At 34.6% G+C, this 18,942-nt stretch overlaps 1 protein-coding gene across 6 annotated transcripts in view; it reads right to left on the bottom strand.

Annotated features, from left to right (window-relative positions):
* VPS13C (vacuolar protein sorting 13 homolog C) overlaps positions 1-18,942 on the bottom strand; it is a 170,788-nt gene that overhangs the window by 37,202 nt on the left and 114,644 nt on the right. For all 6 annotated transcript variants that reach the window (XR_011426108.1, XR_011426104.1, XR_011426105.1 and 3 more), the window contains 13 exons: positions 16,109-16,474; positions 15,714-15,800; positions 14,030-14,185; positions 13,603-13,867; positions 12,818-12,978; positions 11,740-11,861; positions 10,949-11,243; positions 8,996-9,385; positions 7,335-7,439; positions 6,455-6,619; positions 4,766-4,894; positions 4,363-4,496; positions 2,853-2,979 (listed from right to left, as the gene is read on the bottom strand). Coding sequence is in view for 3 of the 6 variants with exons in the window: in XM_023616352.2 (XP_023472120.2) it covers positions 2,853-2,979; positions 4,363-4,496; positions 4,766-4,894; positions 6,455-6,619; positions 7,335-7,439; positions 8,996-9,385; positions 10,949-11,243; positions 11,740-11,861; positions 12,818-12,978; positions 13,603-13,867; positions 14,030-14,185; positions 15,714-15,800; positions 16,109-16,474 (2,502 nt within the window). In the remaining 3 variants the exon portion in view is untranslated. The remainder of the gene's footprint in view (positions 1-2,852; positions 2,980-4,362; positions 4,497-4,765; positions 4,895-6,454; positions 6,620-7,334; positions 7,440-8,995; positions 9,386-10,948; positions 11,244-11,739; positions 11,862-12,817; positions 12,979-13,602; positions 13,868-14,029; positions 14,186-15,713; positions 15,801-16,108; positions 16,475-18,942) is intronic.

Below are 18,942 nucleotides of genomic sequence, written 5' to 3'. Positions count from 1 at the left end.
GCACTTAAAAATATGAGGCTTGATTTGGTGTTTTCAGAGATGAAAATGATGATTCCTCGTTGTTCTGGGCTTAAGATAAATATAACAACAGTTCATTCCAACAGGCAGTACAAGTACCTACTATGTGCTTTTCATCTTACGCTTTCTTGAAAAAACCCCAAAAAACAAATAAAGGATTTACCATGAGCATAGGAATAGTTGAGTTTTGTCGTTGTTTAAAATTTACCTATTGCTTTTCCTTAATCTGTTGCTTTTAACATGTGTCAAAGTAGCCTATCCTTCTTTTTTTTACTCTATTAAGTGATCAAATTTAGTAAATAGTTCAGATACCTATTAACAAGGTGAATTCTCTCTTTGTAAAGCACAAAATTTGATACGTATCTTGGTTCTATCTTAGTTATTATTCAAATACTCTCTAATCCTATTTATTTTTTATCTATTTGATCTGTTAAAAATTAAATGAGGTGTGTTAAAATATCCTGAGGTAACTGTGTTTCAACTGACCTCGAGCCTTTTAAACTACATATTTTGACACAGTGTTACTCGTTGCATGAAAGTTTATGGCTATCATGCCTTCTTTGTCATATTACCATACTCTATTTAATGGTTTTTGCTTTGAATTACAGTTGTTCAGAAATTAAAATCAACAACTTTGCTTTCTTTTTACTTCTGTTTGCCTGTTAAATCTTTACCATCTCTTCATGCTTGTAACTTTCTGTGTTAGTTTGGTTAAGATAGATCTCTTGTAAGTAGCATATAGTTAGATGGTATTTTTTAAGTTAATCTGAGTGTTTTTTGTCCTTTAATTGGAGAATTTAAACCATTTTCATTTACTGACATAACTGGTGGGAAGCATGGTCCATGGACGGTAAAGTCAGACAGACCCGTTTTTGAATTCTAACGAGCAGTTCTAAGTTCAATCATAAGAACTAGTGATAATATATGAAAAGCATTAACACATGACATACACTCAATGAAAGGTACTTGTCACTTATTATATACTTCATTAGGTTTCCTTCTTTTACTGTAAGGTCAAGATTTTCTTTATTTTCATTTTCTCATTTCTTTTAAAATTCTTTTATCACTGATTTTAGTTCTACTAATTAACAGCTTTTTAAAAAATCATAATCTTTAATCTATATTTCTCTAATTAAAACTTAAGATTAAATGGTGTAAGTATCATATACAAAGAATATATCGTTCCCCCACTCCCCTGTCACTTTGTTCTCTCTTTAACCACGCTTTCTCCTATTTCATAGTTGTCACATCTTTATAACTTAGGTGAGGATGCCAGGCATACATTTTGAAAATTTTCTTCTGGTCCACCTATAGTATAAAATTTTTCAGAGGTATAATCACCCTTCTGAATCTACAGGATAAGGCTACATTTTTCTCCTGAAGTATTTTTTTCAGATACCCCATGTTGTTTTTTTCCTGTTTATTCAAACTTAATGAGGAAAGATCTGTTCAGACCTAGTGTTTGTTAGTAATATATGGATTTTCTTTGAACTCCCTTGTCAAGTCCACCTGGGTTGAGCAGAACTCCCTTCTCAGATCAACTTAGTCAACAAGGAAATGGGCAACTGCCTTACTTCTAGCTCAGTTTTCATAACCTGGCAGATCATCCCGCTGACTGAGGTGCAATTACCTACTCACCCTACTGCCTGGTTCTCTAACACTAAATGGAAGAAAAACATTAAAACCTGCAAGTCCCTGCATACACTATTAACATGATTCTTTCTGAATCTGCCTCAATATACAGACCTTAATTGCCTCCTCCAGGATGTCATTCCCACTCTCTCTCTCTCGTGTCTGTGTACTACTTTCTGGGAGCTGTGGTTGCTGAGTAGGATTAAATGTGAGGAGAGGGGAAATAATACCAGCATAGTGCAGGGACCCCCAGTAGAACTCCTGTTGCTCTGTGCCAGGGAGCTAATAGCGACAGGGAATGTAAGCCTCTTACAAACTCTGAGGGTTTCTCTATTGCAAAAAGTAAAGCACAAGTAAGCCAACAGAGCTCCATCGAATTATTATGGTGAAAATCACTCCAAGAATCTCATAACAGAGAACTATCAATCTGGTGTTTCAAAAGTGGTTAAGTCTTTATCTCTTTTATGGGTATTTCAGAGGGAATATAGGAAATGATAATTAAGTCACCGTTGGCCAATTACCATTTTAAGGCAAAAGTCAAGAAAGCTTTTTTAACAACTGGCATTATCAGACAATTGAATATCATACTGTATGAACTTCTCATGACAGAATATATTTCTATAGAAATTAGATGATCTATCACAATGCAGGAGCAATTCCTATATTAGAGGGAGGCTAGTAGATGAATTCTTAAGCCCTTCCCAAAGTCTAAGAAATAATATATCTGATTAATTTAGCTACCTAAATATTGTTTAAATAAATATTTCATTAAATTTCTTAAACTGGATAATTTGCATACTGCCAGACTCCTTTAATTAACAAAACACATGGCCTTGATGGGGAAAATGTCTAAAAACCTCACAGCCAACAGTGGTATACATATGTCCAAAATAAAGTTGTTTTTCACTTAGCCTTAAAATTCCTTCCTTTTAAAAAAAGGTAAATAAAAAAGTACTTTACTGGTCTTTATGGTCAATATGAAGCAGGTCTATATTTCACATTGTAAATATATTATTCTGACTGATCTACGATAAAATATTGGTATGAACTACCTGCAATCTAAAGGCCAAAAGTAATTTATTTTGAAAATACTTCCAATTCATTGTTAGTTCAGTGAGGACAAAGACGTCTGTGTGAAGCTGGCCTGTCTACTTCCTTTGCCATCAGACCATCATACAACACTCATTCACATCAAATAATACCTTTAACAGATCGTGTTCCCCAACATTTGCTGCATATTTCCATGTCAATTTTCTGGTACCAGTAGGATCTGCCCAGGCAAAAAGTCGAGCTTGTCTTGGCTGCAATTCTACTTCTTCCTGTGACCCACTGAAACACAACCGACAGAGGGAAGATGAAAATATCTTGGCCTTGAGAAACCCAGACCTGTGGTTTACTGAGGAGGAGACGGGTATAAAAATATTGTAAAATTGCATTTGTTAATAAAACACAACTCTACCTAAAAATAAATACCCTAAAATGTCCAATAAGCTAATGGTTTTGAAGCTTGAGGGAACAGAATATTGTCCTTTCTGAAGTTGCAGTGTACTCTGAATTGATCCAGACAAGATCAGACCAGTGAAATTAATTAAGGGTCCACTTAATTACCACTTAAGGCTGGTAAGAGTGCACTGTAGAAACGGTTGTGAACAGTAAATTCTTTAGTAGCAGAAGAACTTCACTCAGTGCTTAAATTTAAGCTTTTTAATCAAATACAATACATAAGAAATATGAGTCTCAGAAAAAAACACCAAAAATTGAATCCATATCATTGCTACTCAAAGTGCGGTCTGTGGACCAGCAACATCAGCATTACTTAGGGGCTTGCTGGAAATGCAAAATCCTGGGCCCCACCTAAAATCTACTCAATCAGAATCTGCATTTTAACAAGATTTCCAGGAGATCTTAAAATAGATCATTAAAGTTTAAGAAGTATTGGTCCATATAATACAAAACACTTTCCAGAGAACTTAAAAAAAAAAGTAACCCAATTAGGTTTCAATCCCAATCTGTACTTTTAAAGTTATTTATATATATAGAATTATTTATTTAAAATAACATCTTACAGATTTATAATAATTCTTTGAAATATACAATATTACATATTTTAAGGGTCTAAAATTATCTGTTATATCATTAAATAATGGCATCATCCAAGCCAAATGACAGCACAGGCAAACACAACGAAATTCCTATCATCCTGTCCTATACATTCAACACCACCATCTACTCCGTGTCCTCTCATTTAATCTTCTACTATCCCTACCAAAAAAAAAAACTAGATATAGATTTATAGGAAGAGGTTCACCAAGCATTATCAGATTACAAAAGAAAGACAATGCTTAAACAGGTTCACAATTCCATATATGCAATACTGAAATTTAAAAGCTCCAAAAGTCTAAACATTTTTCTGTAAGTCTGGTGTCAAAGGTCATTTGGCAGCAAAACCTGATCTGAACTGATGTGAGACTACTAATAATTTTTATTTATCCCACCTACTATGAATATTCATGTTTTGCTACAAAAATATTAACGTGTTTGACTAGAGTATTATCTCAAAACCTGCTGAGGGTATTAGTAATAACAGCATGTGTTCCATATTATCTTTCTGAAATTGGAACGTGAAACACTTCTAGCCCCAAGTGTTTCCTAGAAGGGATTGTGGGTCAGTAAAAGCAAATCAGACTTTCCATGAACACTTTTTTTTCATACCTCTGTTTATATGTGAGGATGCCGCATGGTGTGTGGTTCATTATCAGAGCAGGTGCAGATCCCTCATGGTAATCAGAAAAGGTTATGACAGTGGAATGTTCAGCAGTGTTTACATCCACCAAGATACCCCCGTTCTATTGTAGGGGAAAAAAAGCATGTTTGAGGTACTGGTTTAACCTGACCTTACATTTGGAATTTCAATAAATTATGTAGACAGAAAAAGTTCGTTTTCTTACGTTCTTACTGAAAAGCACATGGGCTCTGATCTCTTACAAATATATACATGGCACTATATATTGATATATTAGCACCTTCAAATAAGTACCAGTAGATTTTATAGCATGTTTTAATAAAGCAAATTTTAAAAATCAAAGACATTTTATTTTAAAACATGAAAACTTACCAGATCTTCTAAGCTCAGTAAAGTGCCATTATCCTGTCGGTTATAAAAGAATGGTTTGGAAGATCCCTCACAGCCCACCACTCGCACACAAAGTTTGCCTGACAAATTTTCAGGCCAAAATGGAAGGCACTGAAAATAGAAAAGTTAACAATCAGTCTTAAAACAATACTGTAGTATAAATAAGACAGTGGCTAATTAAGTTTTCAATTCTAAAACTGATCATGAGCCATTTATTACTAGGTTTCTTAAAATATTCCCTCCACATCTCATACTAAGTTTACTGACATTATAATGACTATTTATGAAATCAAAGAAACTCAATCAGAAGAATATAGATATTAGTCTATATGTACTTATGGAATAATTACAGTGTGAGAAACTGAAGAACTTATTACGAAAGCCTCAAATATCTTGAATGTTTAAAGACTATAATCTTAATAACATTTGCTTTTATGCACATCCCATTTTAATTCCTTAATACACTATGAATTATTTCACATAGTATCTTATCCTAGGTAACCAGAAAGACAATTGAAGGCAGAGGAGAGAACACCACAGATCTTGCTGGAAGTCCTGACGCTATCTTCCTAAGCTGTTTAATCTTCAATCATATATCTCTTTGAGCCTCAGTTTTCTTATCTGTAAAACTGAGATTTTAGTTCTTAATAAAATATAAAATGTCCCTCTGTTATAGAATATTGGGTAAATTCCATTTCTGAACAAAAATACTAGTGTTATCAGACCCACATCAAAGACAAGAAGATAATGAGCATTTATTTGTTGTCAAGTCTACAGAGATCATTCTAAATGCCTTGGAAAGCCCATGACTCTTAGAACTTTAAATTTGTCTGTATTGTAATTGGAATCCTTCCTCTTAAGCATCTTGCTAAGTATTTTTAGAAATAATTTTAGAATCTTTTTTTTTTTGAGACATATAGAAGAATGATTCTATCCTTAAGGTCAGCTGGTTTGGTTGAAAACTCATGCAAAGGCAACCACTAACGCTATTTGCCTTTGCACATGTCCTCTCCCCTCCTTTCCTTCATTCTCTTCATCTTCTCAAATCTTACTGAAGTTTAGTTCAAATCCCACCACTTCTACGAAACTTTCCCTTTTAATCTAGACCACAATGATCTCAACTTCCAAGACTTTACCGACCTTAGAAAAGTATGAGATTCAATTTTCTTCTCCATAAAGTGAAGGGCTGAATTTTAATCAATTATCAAGAAAACTTCCAGCTCATCTATTCAGAAAGTCTACAACTACCTATAACGGCACACATTATCTTTTTCTCCATGTGTTAATTTATCCAAGTCTTAAGCCCTCCAAGATTATATGCTCCTTGAATACAGAGATATTATCTTGCCTACTCAGACAATACATAGCATATTATCTTTATGTACTTTTCACAGTACATATCCACATTCTATACATATATGAAGAACCAGAAAATGAGTGTTAACTGTCTAGACTGGGCTAGTGGTAAATATTTATCAACAATTTTGTTCTTTTTTTAACACATGCTTACAATGCAAAAGAAAAGTCCTTCAAAGTTGGCTGTCATATTTTAACACACAAATATGGTTGCAAAGGAAGTAGGACAAAGAGATAAGTACGTGCAACTCTTATTTATATGTCTATATTTATTTGTACATTTTAGGAGCCAGTTGTAGGAAAGGAAAATTTTACCTCTGAGGAAGCAATATAGTTCCACTTATTAGTTGGCATTGAACCATCAGATGCAATTTCACCAACTTCTAGTTCTAACGATGACTTGTTTGCAATGGTACAAAAGGGAGTCAGAGTAACTATTCGAGTAAGATTGAAACTGCTCATTTTGATGCTAACACCAACCTTTGGAAAGGAAACAAACTTATCATTTCCTAGTACTTTACACAGGCTCTCTGAAATATACACACACATACCCCATTCATAAACAGATTTCTTAAAATATTTTAAAATAAGATTTCTTAAATAAATTACTATAAGCCATATTTCACTAGTGATGATCTTCTAAGAAAAAAGTTTTGGTTATTTAGTTTGGCTGCACCAGAAATCAATTCAAGAATTATCAATCAGTAATTTAACTAATGATAACTTATAATAACAGGTTTAATTTATTTGTATTCTTTACTTTTTAACATTTCAAACATAGATTGTTTTATAATTAGTACAGAGGTTCAGGTTTTGCTGCTTTCCTATTCTCTGCTGTTAACAAAATAAGATAAAAATTTCAAAGTGGTAATAAAACAGGCAAACTGGCATCAGATTATTCACATTTTCACCATCAGATTTAAGAAACATTTGGCAGAGTCGTACGGAATGAGGATTCTAGTATACACTAATATTTATCAAGTTGCTTACTTGGATGGATTTACCTCACCATCTTAAACTTTGACAGATTCATGTTTCACTTTGCTACTAATGGCCATAGAAATTTGTAAAGAGATAACAGTCGTTCACATAATACTTTGAATTCAAATTTCTGTACCCCTTAGGATCTAGCTAGTTTACTGAACTGAAAAAAATATGAATGAAGTCAAATGTAAAGAAGCAAGCAGAATCTTACCAGGTATTCCATATTGTTGGCAGGACACTTCACACACCCATAACTTCCCACTGTATCCAATGAAAAACTACTGGACCAGGCACTAGTTGAAATTTTTAATTGTACCTACACCAGAGAACACATACCATCATATAAGAAACCTAAAAGGCTATATTAATTTTATTTGATGGAAAGTTGCTAGACAACTAGAAGTTTATTTAGTATCATGGGACAAAGAAAAATACAATCAAAGTCATATTGCAAATGGGTAACAGAACCACAGAAACTCTAGGGCCAATACAATCAAAGCAGAACTCTGATGTTTCCATTCACCCATACAATGAATACAGTGATTTTAAAGATCTATACCAATAAGATCCTCTGCTGTTTTAAAAAGATTTATATTATAAAATGATATTTTCCAGTGTTAGACTTATGATATTAAGCTAACAAATTCTTAAAGTTTTAGCATATAAATTTATGCCTTTACAATTATTCAGCAAATGTTAAATGAAAGGCATTGTGATAAGCAGAATGGAAGACAACAGAACACAGTTCCTGTCTTCAATGAGCTTCCAACTAAACACAGAGAAAGGAAATACATACTAATAATTATGATGCAAGACTCAATGTGATCTGAGCCATAGAACAGGTACAAAATGCTATGAAGGTGAGAGAGTAAAAAGTTTACTTCTGGCTATGGGATTTAGATAAAGTTTTAGAGCAGAGACCTAACTGTGCTCCTGTATTAACCTCCGCCCACCCAACTACATTATAAAAAAGCCTTAGGATAACCAGAGGTCAGACACATAAACAGGTAATTACAATACCATGTATTAATCAACACTCTAAGACAGTGGTTCTCAAAGTGTGGTTCCTGGACCAGTACCATCAGCCTCACCAGGAAAACTGTTAGAAATGCAAATTCTCAGACTCTACCCAGACCTATTGAATCAAACTATAGGGGTACAACCAACAATCTGTTTTAAAAGCCCTCTAGGTGATTCCAATGCACACTGAAATTTGAGAACCACTGCTCTAAGAGAACATGGATGTGATATCTAGCCCTACTTTAGAGGGTTGAAAATCCTTCACACGTCAGGCCTAAGCAGAATGCCAAAGGATGAACAGCAGATAACCAGAAACAATGTGGCAGACAGGGAAAGAGTAGGGGAAGAGGATGCACCATATACAAAGGCCTAGAGGTGAGTACTTGGGAAAGCGCATGGCAAGTAGTATCAAGACATGAGTCTGAAAAGGAAAGAAGGTACCAGAGTATCAAGGACTAGGCCCAAGCTTTAGGTTTCTCTCTCAAAGGCCTGGCTTAGAGCTTCAGACACAGGCGGGTTCAGTTAACATAAGCCAAATTCAACTGTTCCCTCTTTTGAAATGCCATTTAGTCACTGGCAAACCACATAAAATCAAGCTTTCAACCTAACAGTACTTCAAGAACAGAATTAATTCTAGGGGCACTGGAGGAAAGAGTAACTCAGCCTCAAGAAACTGTTGTTAGTTCCTAAGATCCCACTTGATTACATATGCCTTAGAAGTCTTCTTGGACCTAATTTATACCAATGGCACTCAGCAAATAGGTAAGCATGGTTTTAGGGAAGGCTAATGACTCTAGAGTTTCCAGATTATGAATTTCTCTACTTTAACTAGTTATATCAACAAAAACATACCTTATTTTTACTAAAAATGTTCTTCTTCTTGAAAGAGAATAAAATAATATCCCTGAAATCAGCTGGATGTTTCACATGAATATCTTCTGAACGATACTGGAGAACCCGAGAAGTCTTGTTGATTAGCCAATAGGGACTAAAGACAGACAGCACCATCCGGCTGCCAATTCGCCTGACATGTACTGACAGGTCGAGTGTCATTACTTCTGTAGAGTCAGAAGAAAAACACACAAGAAAGAACTCGGGAAGTGTGTCACATATACGGAAATGTCCATTCCAATTTTTACCCTGATATTTCATCAGAACTAATTCCATTATTTCTCCACTGATTCTCGAATGCAGAACATCAGCAGCACTGCCTTCCGCTAGCTCATGAGTTTCTGCTGTTCCCTAAAAACAAACAAACAGAAACTAAATTTGCTTAGTGATTTTTTAAAAACATCTGCAATAGCAATATGGATATTTCATATAAATGTTAAATAACCTACCAGATTCAGATTAATTGATAAGTCTTCAATGAAGTACTATGAAGCATACTACATATTATGAATGTCCAATAATCACTAAGGACTAAAAAGAAAACACTGTATCACAGCCACAGGCAGAAATTGCCTTTTGGCCATTAGTAGGCCCATGGCTGTAAGTTTTGAGAAAAAGTCAGATCTGTGCCAAGAATCAAAGGGCTGCATTCAGGGACCCTGGCTGTTGTCTATTAACAGCTATGTCATTAAATGAGCCACATAATTACCTGGGCTTCAGCTTCATCCTCTATTCACATACTATGCCTAATGGTGCCCATATATAGAATAAGGAAGTGATATTAAACTATTCCGATACACTATCTAAGTAAGTGGAATTATTTTTAAAATAAATAATAGCAACATAATAAATCAAACTTCCTTACTGAAAGCTTCCTTACATAAATACTATTTAATTCATTTAATTAATTTTCATCTCCACAAATCAGGGATGGCTCAGTGTCAGATAAAGAAAAGAATGAATTTAGGTTCCAAATGCTTTCCAGACTTTTGTATTTTAAAAGGTTGTGGCATGTGGAAATTTAAAAATATTGATTATACTTGATACTAGAAAATGTTTCCCATTATTTCTTTTTTGTTATGGATATGATTTCTTTTTTTTTTTTTTTTTGAGGAAGATTAGCCCTGAGCTAACTACTGCCAGTCCTCCTCTTTTTTTTGCTGAGGAAGCCTGGCCCTGAGCTACCATCCGTGCCCATCTTCCTCTACTTTATATGGGGGATGCCTACCACAGCTTGGCGTGCCAAGCAGTGCCATGTCCGCACCCAGGATCTGAACTGGCGAACCCCCAGCCACTGAGAAGCGGAACGTGCGAACTTAACTGCTGCACCACTGGGCCGGCACCCCATTATTTCTTAAGATAAATAGTAATTAGTTTTAAGTTCAATAGAAACCTGGACCAAATAATAATGTTGAATTTAAAATTAACATTAGAATAAATTAAGATGAAATATTTTCTCACTGGCTTTTTTCTATCCTTTAGCTAATGGAGTTTTACTTAATTAAGAAATTATTATAGTTCTTAATCTATAGCAGATACAGCAGAGTTTGGTGGTACAGAGCAAGGAGCAAAACTGTCTCGGTTCAAAGTCCAGCTCTACAACTTATCATCTGTGTGATCTTGGATCTGTCACTTAACCCCTCTGTTACTCAGTTTCCTCATCTGTAAAATGGGTCTAACAATAGTATCTACTTCATCAGTAGGTTATTGCAAGAATTAAATGTGTTAATACATTAAAGCACAGGGTACAGTGGTTGGCACATAAATGCTGTATCAGTTTTTGCTATTATTAATATTATTAAAGCATTACAAGTATGCTACATAAAACACTGACCTCAACTAAACAGACCATTTAAAAAAACTAGAATTCACTCCATGCAGTAATAAAAGTCAAACAAAATACAACAGACATACCTCAAGTAAATATCTTAGAGAATATGGGAGAAGATTCCTCAAAGTGAGAGTAGGATAAAGATGAATAACGTAAGCTGGATCCCAGTCTTCCCCATGTGTACTTATATAGGTTAATTCATCAGGCAGAGCAACCGTATTGACCATGAGAGGTAAGAAGTTGATTTCTACTGATGGACACTGCAGCATGCATCTGACTTCTCTGCTCCTGTGAAGTTCTTCCTTCCAGGAAATATAAGTGGTGGATTCTTTGTACTGATTCTCTAAGATGCCAGCCGGCTGAATAAACAGTTGACATCTACAGAAAAAGAAAACAGAGTGGGGAAAAAAGTTTGTATTGAGAACTTAAGAAAAAGAATCTCATTAAATCTTCTTGATAATTCTACAAGGTAAGTACTACTATTACTATTTTTACAGATGAGGAAATCAAGGCCAAGAAAGGTTAAGAAAATTGTCCAAAGTCATGTAGCTAACTCATGGAGGAACTTACCGGAAAAAAACACTCTGTAAACAATGATAACTTAAAAAAATCATTTCAAATACAAAGGCAATTTAATAAAAACAGGTCTCGGACAATTCTAAAACATTAAATATACAACAAGAAATTTTCATCTGGTAAATTTAGTAATAATATAAATGTATTTCTCTATAAATACATGTCTTAAAACTGTCTTTTACATATCTTTAGATAATAAAAATATAAGGTTATTTTTTTCTAGAATATAGGCAATCATAGAATTAAAAATATATATTATGAACTTTTTAAAGCTTAGTATATTCAAGGAAGTACCTACCTATATGAATCTAAAGGAACATGGAACTCCTCTTCAGGTCTGGCTACTCCAATGCGCTCCAACAGCTTAACATTCTTAACAAATTTATAAATGATGAATGCAACAGAGAAATGGTTTTTAATCTGTTGTATAAAAAGACGTACAAGTTGTTTAAAAAGACAGAAGGTCAAAAGGAAAATGTGAGCTGTACACATTTACTTTTAGATCTAGAAATTTTCAAGCCCAATATTGGAAGATGTTTATATTGTTTATTGAAAATTTTAAGTGGCAGTTGAAAATTATTAGGATATTCACATGCTCTACATATTAGAAGCTGATGTTTACTGTTAGGACATAATGTTATCTTTCAAATATGTATTAATCTTTGAAGATTTCAGCATAGTATTTTCTCCATTACAACCTTTTCTCAATGCACCAATGATTAAACAGAAAAGAATAGCAAAGGAAACGTGAGGAAAAGCAGTACAACGCTCGTTCTTGACTACAATGTGATATAGGCTGGAACTAATAGAAAACTGAGATAACAATGGCCAAAATTTGAAATCCTTTCATTTCTATCTGATGTTATAGGTATGTTCTTTTGCTGACCATATACTGAAACCTGTAATAATGCACAGAAAAAGAAAAATGGATAGGGGCTTAAAGATAGAAAAGAAAATATTTATACAGATTAAGATGCTTAAACTTTTTGGGAGGGCGGTCATTCCAATATCCCTTCACTCATACTTGAAAAATACAATCCCAAGTGATACACAAAGAGAGTGGACTGTAATCCTATTTGACAACCAGCTATAATTATAATATTCCTCAATTTTGAATCTTTAAAGGTATAGACAAACATTAAGTTTAAACCCAGGAGACTAAAAAAATGGGCTTTAAACTAACGAGATTGCTTTATCAGACATTTAAAATGAAGAATAGTACAAAAGCAAAGTGGACAGGAAATAGCAGCCAGTTCAATCTTAGTATTTATTTCTGAATAATCAGTACTGACCTAACAAAGTTTTACTATATTCAGCTAAATGATTTAATATTTCTTGATATACTTAAAGGGATACAATTCACTTTAATGCATTACCTGAAGAGGAGAGCGGATGGTGATTACTTTATTCCCTTCAGTTGCATCAATTTGTACCAAGACTGAGTCAGAATGAGTAGCATTGGGATTCCGGACATTATACAATTGCCGCCCAGGTCTGGCAACAGGGATTTTCCCAACTTCTGTATATCCATGAGGTACTAAGGCAAAGCATAAGTGAGAAGCACTCCATATATTAGTTCACCTATATTTCTGTAATATAGAATAATCATCAGTGCCTTGAAATAATAACAAGAGTTCTTATTTATTTCCTTCATGGCTAGAAATGATGACTACACAAAATGCTTTTCTAAAGCACAGAAACTAACAAAGAAAGGGAACCAGTTATTACAAATTTTTTTCACCCCAAACAATTTCTCTTGGGGTTTTGAATGTATTAAAACAAACAAGATCCAACTTGTTCCTATTCTTCAACTATATAGCAATCAGCACCTTCTTTGTAATGGTGATGATAACAGTCAATATTTTAGGACTTCTGAATATAGTTATTTTCTCTCCTCATTGAACTTCCACCCTTTTTGAAGCATACTACATATTGCATTATTTCAGGGCATAGAAATAATCTAGTTTTCTAAGGTAATTCTTAATCAAGCTTAATTTTCTCAAGTTTAGAGGGTGAAAACCAGAGACAAGAGTTTATCAACTATTTAGAAATTTTATCTCCCAAGGTATCTGCAGCAAAATATCCTTTTCATATTTTATCAAAAATAAGCCCATGCCAACAATTCCAAAGATGCCCTTAAACTAAAATAAATATAGCATACCAATGGTCAGAGTGAAGAAGGAGCTTTCTTGACGGTTCAATATAGATAGTTTTCCTTGACGTGAAGGTTCCACGCTGGCATATTCCAATTCCAAATTCTGACCAGCATCAACATCATAAATACCACTTTTCTCAGGGGAGCCCATTACTCTGAGATTATGATTGGGCTGTACCTTAACGGGAACACCTAGAGCATTTTTTACTGTAAAAGGAGCCCTGTCTTTTAAAGAGTAGTCAAAAGTAGAAGCAGTGCCCTCTGAAAAACCCTGAAAAGGAACACAATATTATAATAAAATTTTTGCAAAATGCACATTTTTCAAAAGTTAAACTATAACTACACATTTTTTAGAAACTAATTTTGATTAGTTTCCATATATGTTTCAATTTAAAATTCCATTTGAAATATTCCAAGCAAAAGCCAAACATACCTTTGCTAAATTGTTGAAAACATTAAGACAACTTTTGGATATTGTTATATTCATTGTATCTCCTGAAGAAATATGAACTGCTGTTTGTGGCTCAGGAATAAAACCAAAATCATCTCCTGGCATCAAACTTTTATCCTGGACTGGGTTCTTCTTTACCTATGAGGATAAATAACGTAACAAATTTAAGTTACTAGCCAATTAAAATAGTCTCAATAGAGTTAAATTCTCCTAAACTCATCACTTTATATTAAGGATACTCAAAAAGCCTCATTTTCAAAAATATTCAGGGCTTCACTTTGATTTAGCACAGATCAGCATTCTTTCTTCCAGTGTGTAGTCAATGCCTGGGGTAACGTTTAGAATGGTGCCATGAAAGCATTCAAAGTGAGCTACAGTATTTGTCTCTGGTATCTTCCCCAGAGCAAGCTATTTACCCACTACATCGTCATTATGTGTTGATGAACAAGAAATCTAAGATGACTCCGAGGTCTACATTGATACTTATTGGAGGTAATGTGGAATTTCTTCTACTTTTTATCCAGTAACATCTATAAATAAGTAATATGATAAGCTTTCAACCAGCCATCAGATTCCATCACAGTTTTTCTTCCAAAAGTATTTCAAAAGCCTTGTAAAATATTCTTTGTTAGCCTGCCAATGCCAGAGACAGGTAGGTCAGAAACATTACTTCTACTTTACTGAGAGGAAATTGGGACAAAGGGTATATGACTTCTCATCTTTAAAATAAGAATCTGCTGAGTCAACTTCTGTGCCTCACACTTCAGTCAGGCTGCCCAAGAGAGGAGTACTGTGATACTTTGTTAAGGGTATATAATTCAGGTTCCTGTTAACCTAGAAAACTCTGCTTTGGTACCAAGGATTTTGAAGTGTTCTCAACAAGTACCATAAAGAGATAGGACAAAAGAATTCACAAACTAGAATAGGAGTTCTCAAACTTTTTGGTCTCTTAAAAACATTAAGGGGGCCAGCCCGCTGGCGCAGTGGTTAAGCGCACACTTTCCACTTTGGCGGCCTGGGGTTCGCTGGTTCAGATCCCAGGTGCGGACATGGCACCGCTTGGCAAGCCATGCTGTGGTAGGCGTCCCACATATAAAGTAGAGGAAGACAAGCACGGATGTTAGCTCAGGGCCAGTCTTCCTCAGCAAAAGTGGAGGATTGGCAGCAGTTAGCTCAGGGCTTATCTTCCTCAAAAAAAAAAAATTGAGGATCCCACATAGCTTCATTTAGGTAGATTATATTTATCAATACGTACTCTGTTAGAAACTAAAACTGAGAAAACTTAAAATATTCATTTAAAAATAACAATTACATGTTAATATAAATTTTTAATGAATAATAACTTATATAGTGAGAAGAGAAGCATTTACAAATTTCTTTAGTGCCTGTCTTAAAAGAAGACAGGTAGATTCTCATTTCTGCTTCTGCATTCAATCTGTTGCAATATCATGTAGTCTCTGGAAAATTCCACTGTATGCTCATGAGAAAAGGAGAATAAAAATGATATATTACGTCTGAGCATTACTAAGGGAAGAATTTTTATCCCATGGATCCCCTCAAAGGGCCTCAAGGATCCTAGACCACATCTTAAGAATCACTGAACCAAAAAATATAAACGAATGTGCTTTGTGTCCCTGTACACAAAGATATGTGATGGTTTCCTTACATCAAGCCTTAAATTCCATTGTTTCTTCCCCTCCACTCTCTCGATCAGTGGCTCCCAAACAGCATGGACCTCATTGTAATAGTGAACCTGCAAAGGCACAGAATTTACATAAAAGAGTCTGTCAACTTTAACTCATATTTCTATAACCAGGAAACTATTTCTATTTTCCTTTACTCACTTACTTTATCACCATAAACAAATTATTTAGCAAAAGAATCTTTAAAAAATAATGACCAAATAAATACTATAGATCAACAAATTAAATGTTAGATTGTATTATCTTTTCACATAACTATTTGCTGTGACCATGAACAAACAAGAAAAGCTCACAACTTAATTTTGCAATTGTACTTTTGAGAAGTTGGCTCTGGAAGTACCAAATGATACGGTCATACCTCTAGTGTCATGTCAGCAGCAGCACTCATCAGAGAAGTCCAATTTTTAATATTTCCTGAAAATTTAGATTCTGCCAATAATAAAGGTACAGTTCGATGCCCAAGGCCACATTCTAAGGTAACTTGAACTGACTCTACAACAACAGCACAATTTTCTTCTATGAATGGACGGTCAATGTCTTTGAAATTTTCTGTTATTTCTGTTGCCGTATCGACACCAAGAAACCAAGAATTATAATCACTAATAGATTTTACACCCCAAAGATTTTCTGTTTCCTTAGATGTATCTTTGGATTCATCTTCTTTTGTCTTTGGAGACAGAGCAGCCATGATTGTCATCACAGTATTAAGAATTATGGGTGAAATCTTTAAAAAAGAAAGCAGAAAGTTTTTAGAATAAACTCTTTCCAAGATGAGAAGAATACATAACACTAAAGTTTAAAAGTAACTAATTAAAATTTTAAATACATTAAATTCATAACTAAGGAAAACAAGAGAGAACACCCAAAATCATGTGTCAAGTCAACTAACTTCATAACAATGATTTCTGTCCAGGTTACTCTGGAATTAAGTAACTAAGGTTACATGTCAGTTGTCAAACCTAAAGTTAAACTGATCAATTCAGAGTAGATTGTATTATGTAAACAGAAAAAATGCAGAAGTGTAACTGAATTTCTCATTTTTAACCAGCTGCATTTAATTAAACCAAAGTGTGTGATGATCATCAAGATATACATCATAGTTTTCATTTGTCGTATTGAAACAGGAAGCTTAGGAATCATCATGGATCCCCGTTCACTTACCCCAAGATCTGAAAGTTCTCCTCTTATTGTCTTTGGATAGTATCTATGCTCATCTCCCGATTCCTATCACTGTGCCTTAGTTCTACACTGATGGTATCTTCAGTGTCCAGTCAGCACCCTCTCAGCCTACCCTCCACTCTTCTACCAGCACGATTTTTCTAAAACCCAAATCTGGGCATGTCATTCTTATGCTTAAAATCTTCAATAACCTACCATAACTTTCAGGATAAAATTCAAAGTCTCTTTAGCTTAGGACACAAAGCTCTTTGTGATCTGAGGCCTCATTAGTTAGCTGGCCAGGGCTTCCCAAAGTCTGAGAAATACTGGGTTAAATAAGTTAAGTGGATTCCTTTATGGTTCACTTCTCATAAACCTTACTTGTTTAGTATGCTAAAGAGATACGATTATATCAGCAAAAGAACAATCTAGTATGCATTGCTTCCCAAACTTAACTGTCAACTGAATCTTTTTTTTTAGTCCTTGCCTTATTAATGTTACCCATAATTAGTGCTCTCAATCCTACAACTCCACCACATCATTCTCTCTAGCCATATTAGATTACCCTTCTAAGTCCTTAAAGGATTTTTCACACCTCTGCCTTTGTGCATACTGTCTGTTGTGTTGGAGTAACTCTTCCCCTCTGTCTCCATCAAACCTCCATCAGATTTTCAAAATTCAGTTAAAGTAGCCCCACTTCCAGACAGCCTTCCTGGACACCTGGTCTGAGTTAGAGGCCCCTTGCCTGTGCTCTTGCACTGAAAGCTGGAATCAATGATTTTCTTCCTTCTCTCACATACATCAAGTTTTTTGAAGGCTGAGATCATGTATCCCCAATGCCTTGTACAGGACATTTTTCATATCTAGTAAGACCTCAAAAATGTTTGTTGACTAAATAAATAAACTGATATAAAAAGAAAAGGAAAGACATTCCCCTCAGCATCTTAACCTAGTGTCTTAGACAAAGCGCATGCAAACACAAGCACTTTCTCCCCCATTTACTACTTTGTCTTTAAAAAATCAAATCTATTAACAAAATACAAGCTAAGGCTCTCTTCTAAAATATTGAGAAAAAAATACATTGTTATTTACATGGTAATTCAAATGAGATTAGTTTAAGCCTTGGTTTAAAATACTGGTTATTTACCTATATTGTAAAGCTACTATCAGAAGTGGTATTAACCACCTCAATTTTGTGTCCTTTGGACAGAGAGAGAAATAGATTTTGGAGATGATTCTATCTTTCATTTCTAACTGGTCCTGAGGTCATATTTAAAGAATATGAATGCCACTGGAGAAGAAGGACTGCTTTTTCAATGCTTCAAATGTAAGATAAAAAGAAGTAAATCTTGGGGCCAGCCCCACGGCCGAGTGGTTAAGTTTGTGCATTCCGTTTCAGTGGCCCAGGGTTTCACTGGTTTGGATCCTGGGCACAGACATGGCATCACTCATCAAGCCATACTGAGGCAGGATCCCACATAGCACAATCAGAAGGACCTAAAACTAGAATATACAATTATGTACTGGGGGACTTTGCAGAGAAGAAGAAGGGGGAAAAAAAAGAGGATTGGCAACAGATGTTAGCTCAGGTGCCAATCTTAAAAAAAAAAAAAGTAAATCTTAATTTATTTCTAGCATACATCTGTCATTACAAATATTTTATAAGCCACATAAAATATTTAATCACATAATTATTAAATTCAAATTTACACCTCAAATAAAAGCCTAAAAATAACTTACTACAAATAAAATAACAGTCACCTCCTTTTTTCATCCTTCCTTCCCTTCTCTTCCTACTCCATCTCTACTCTCCCCTTAAACCCAATCTCCACAACACACATGTGCAAATATAATAGATAAAAACTATTCAGATCATTTGTAGATATTTAAAAGCACTCCTTCAAAAGAAAAGAGAAACATTTGCATTAAAGATGGTGTTGTATTTTTGGTTTTTTTTTTTTGTAAGGAAGATTGGCCCTGAGCTAACATCTGTTGCCAATCTTCCTCATTTTGCTTGAGGAAGACTGTCACTGA

Source organism: Equus caballus, chromosome 1 (assembly GCF_041296265.1).
Source record: "Equus caballus isolate H_3958 breed thoroughbred chromosome 1, TB-T2T, whole genome shotgun sequence".
Taxonomy (NCBI): Eukaryota; Metazoa; Chordata; class Mammalia; order Perissodactyla; family Equidae; genus Equus; species Equus caballus.
The sequence above is the reverse complement of the archived record's forward strand: the minus strand, read 5'-3'. Positions and strand labels throughout refer to the sequence as shown.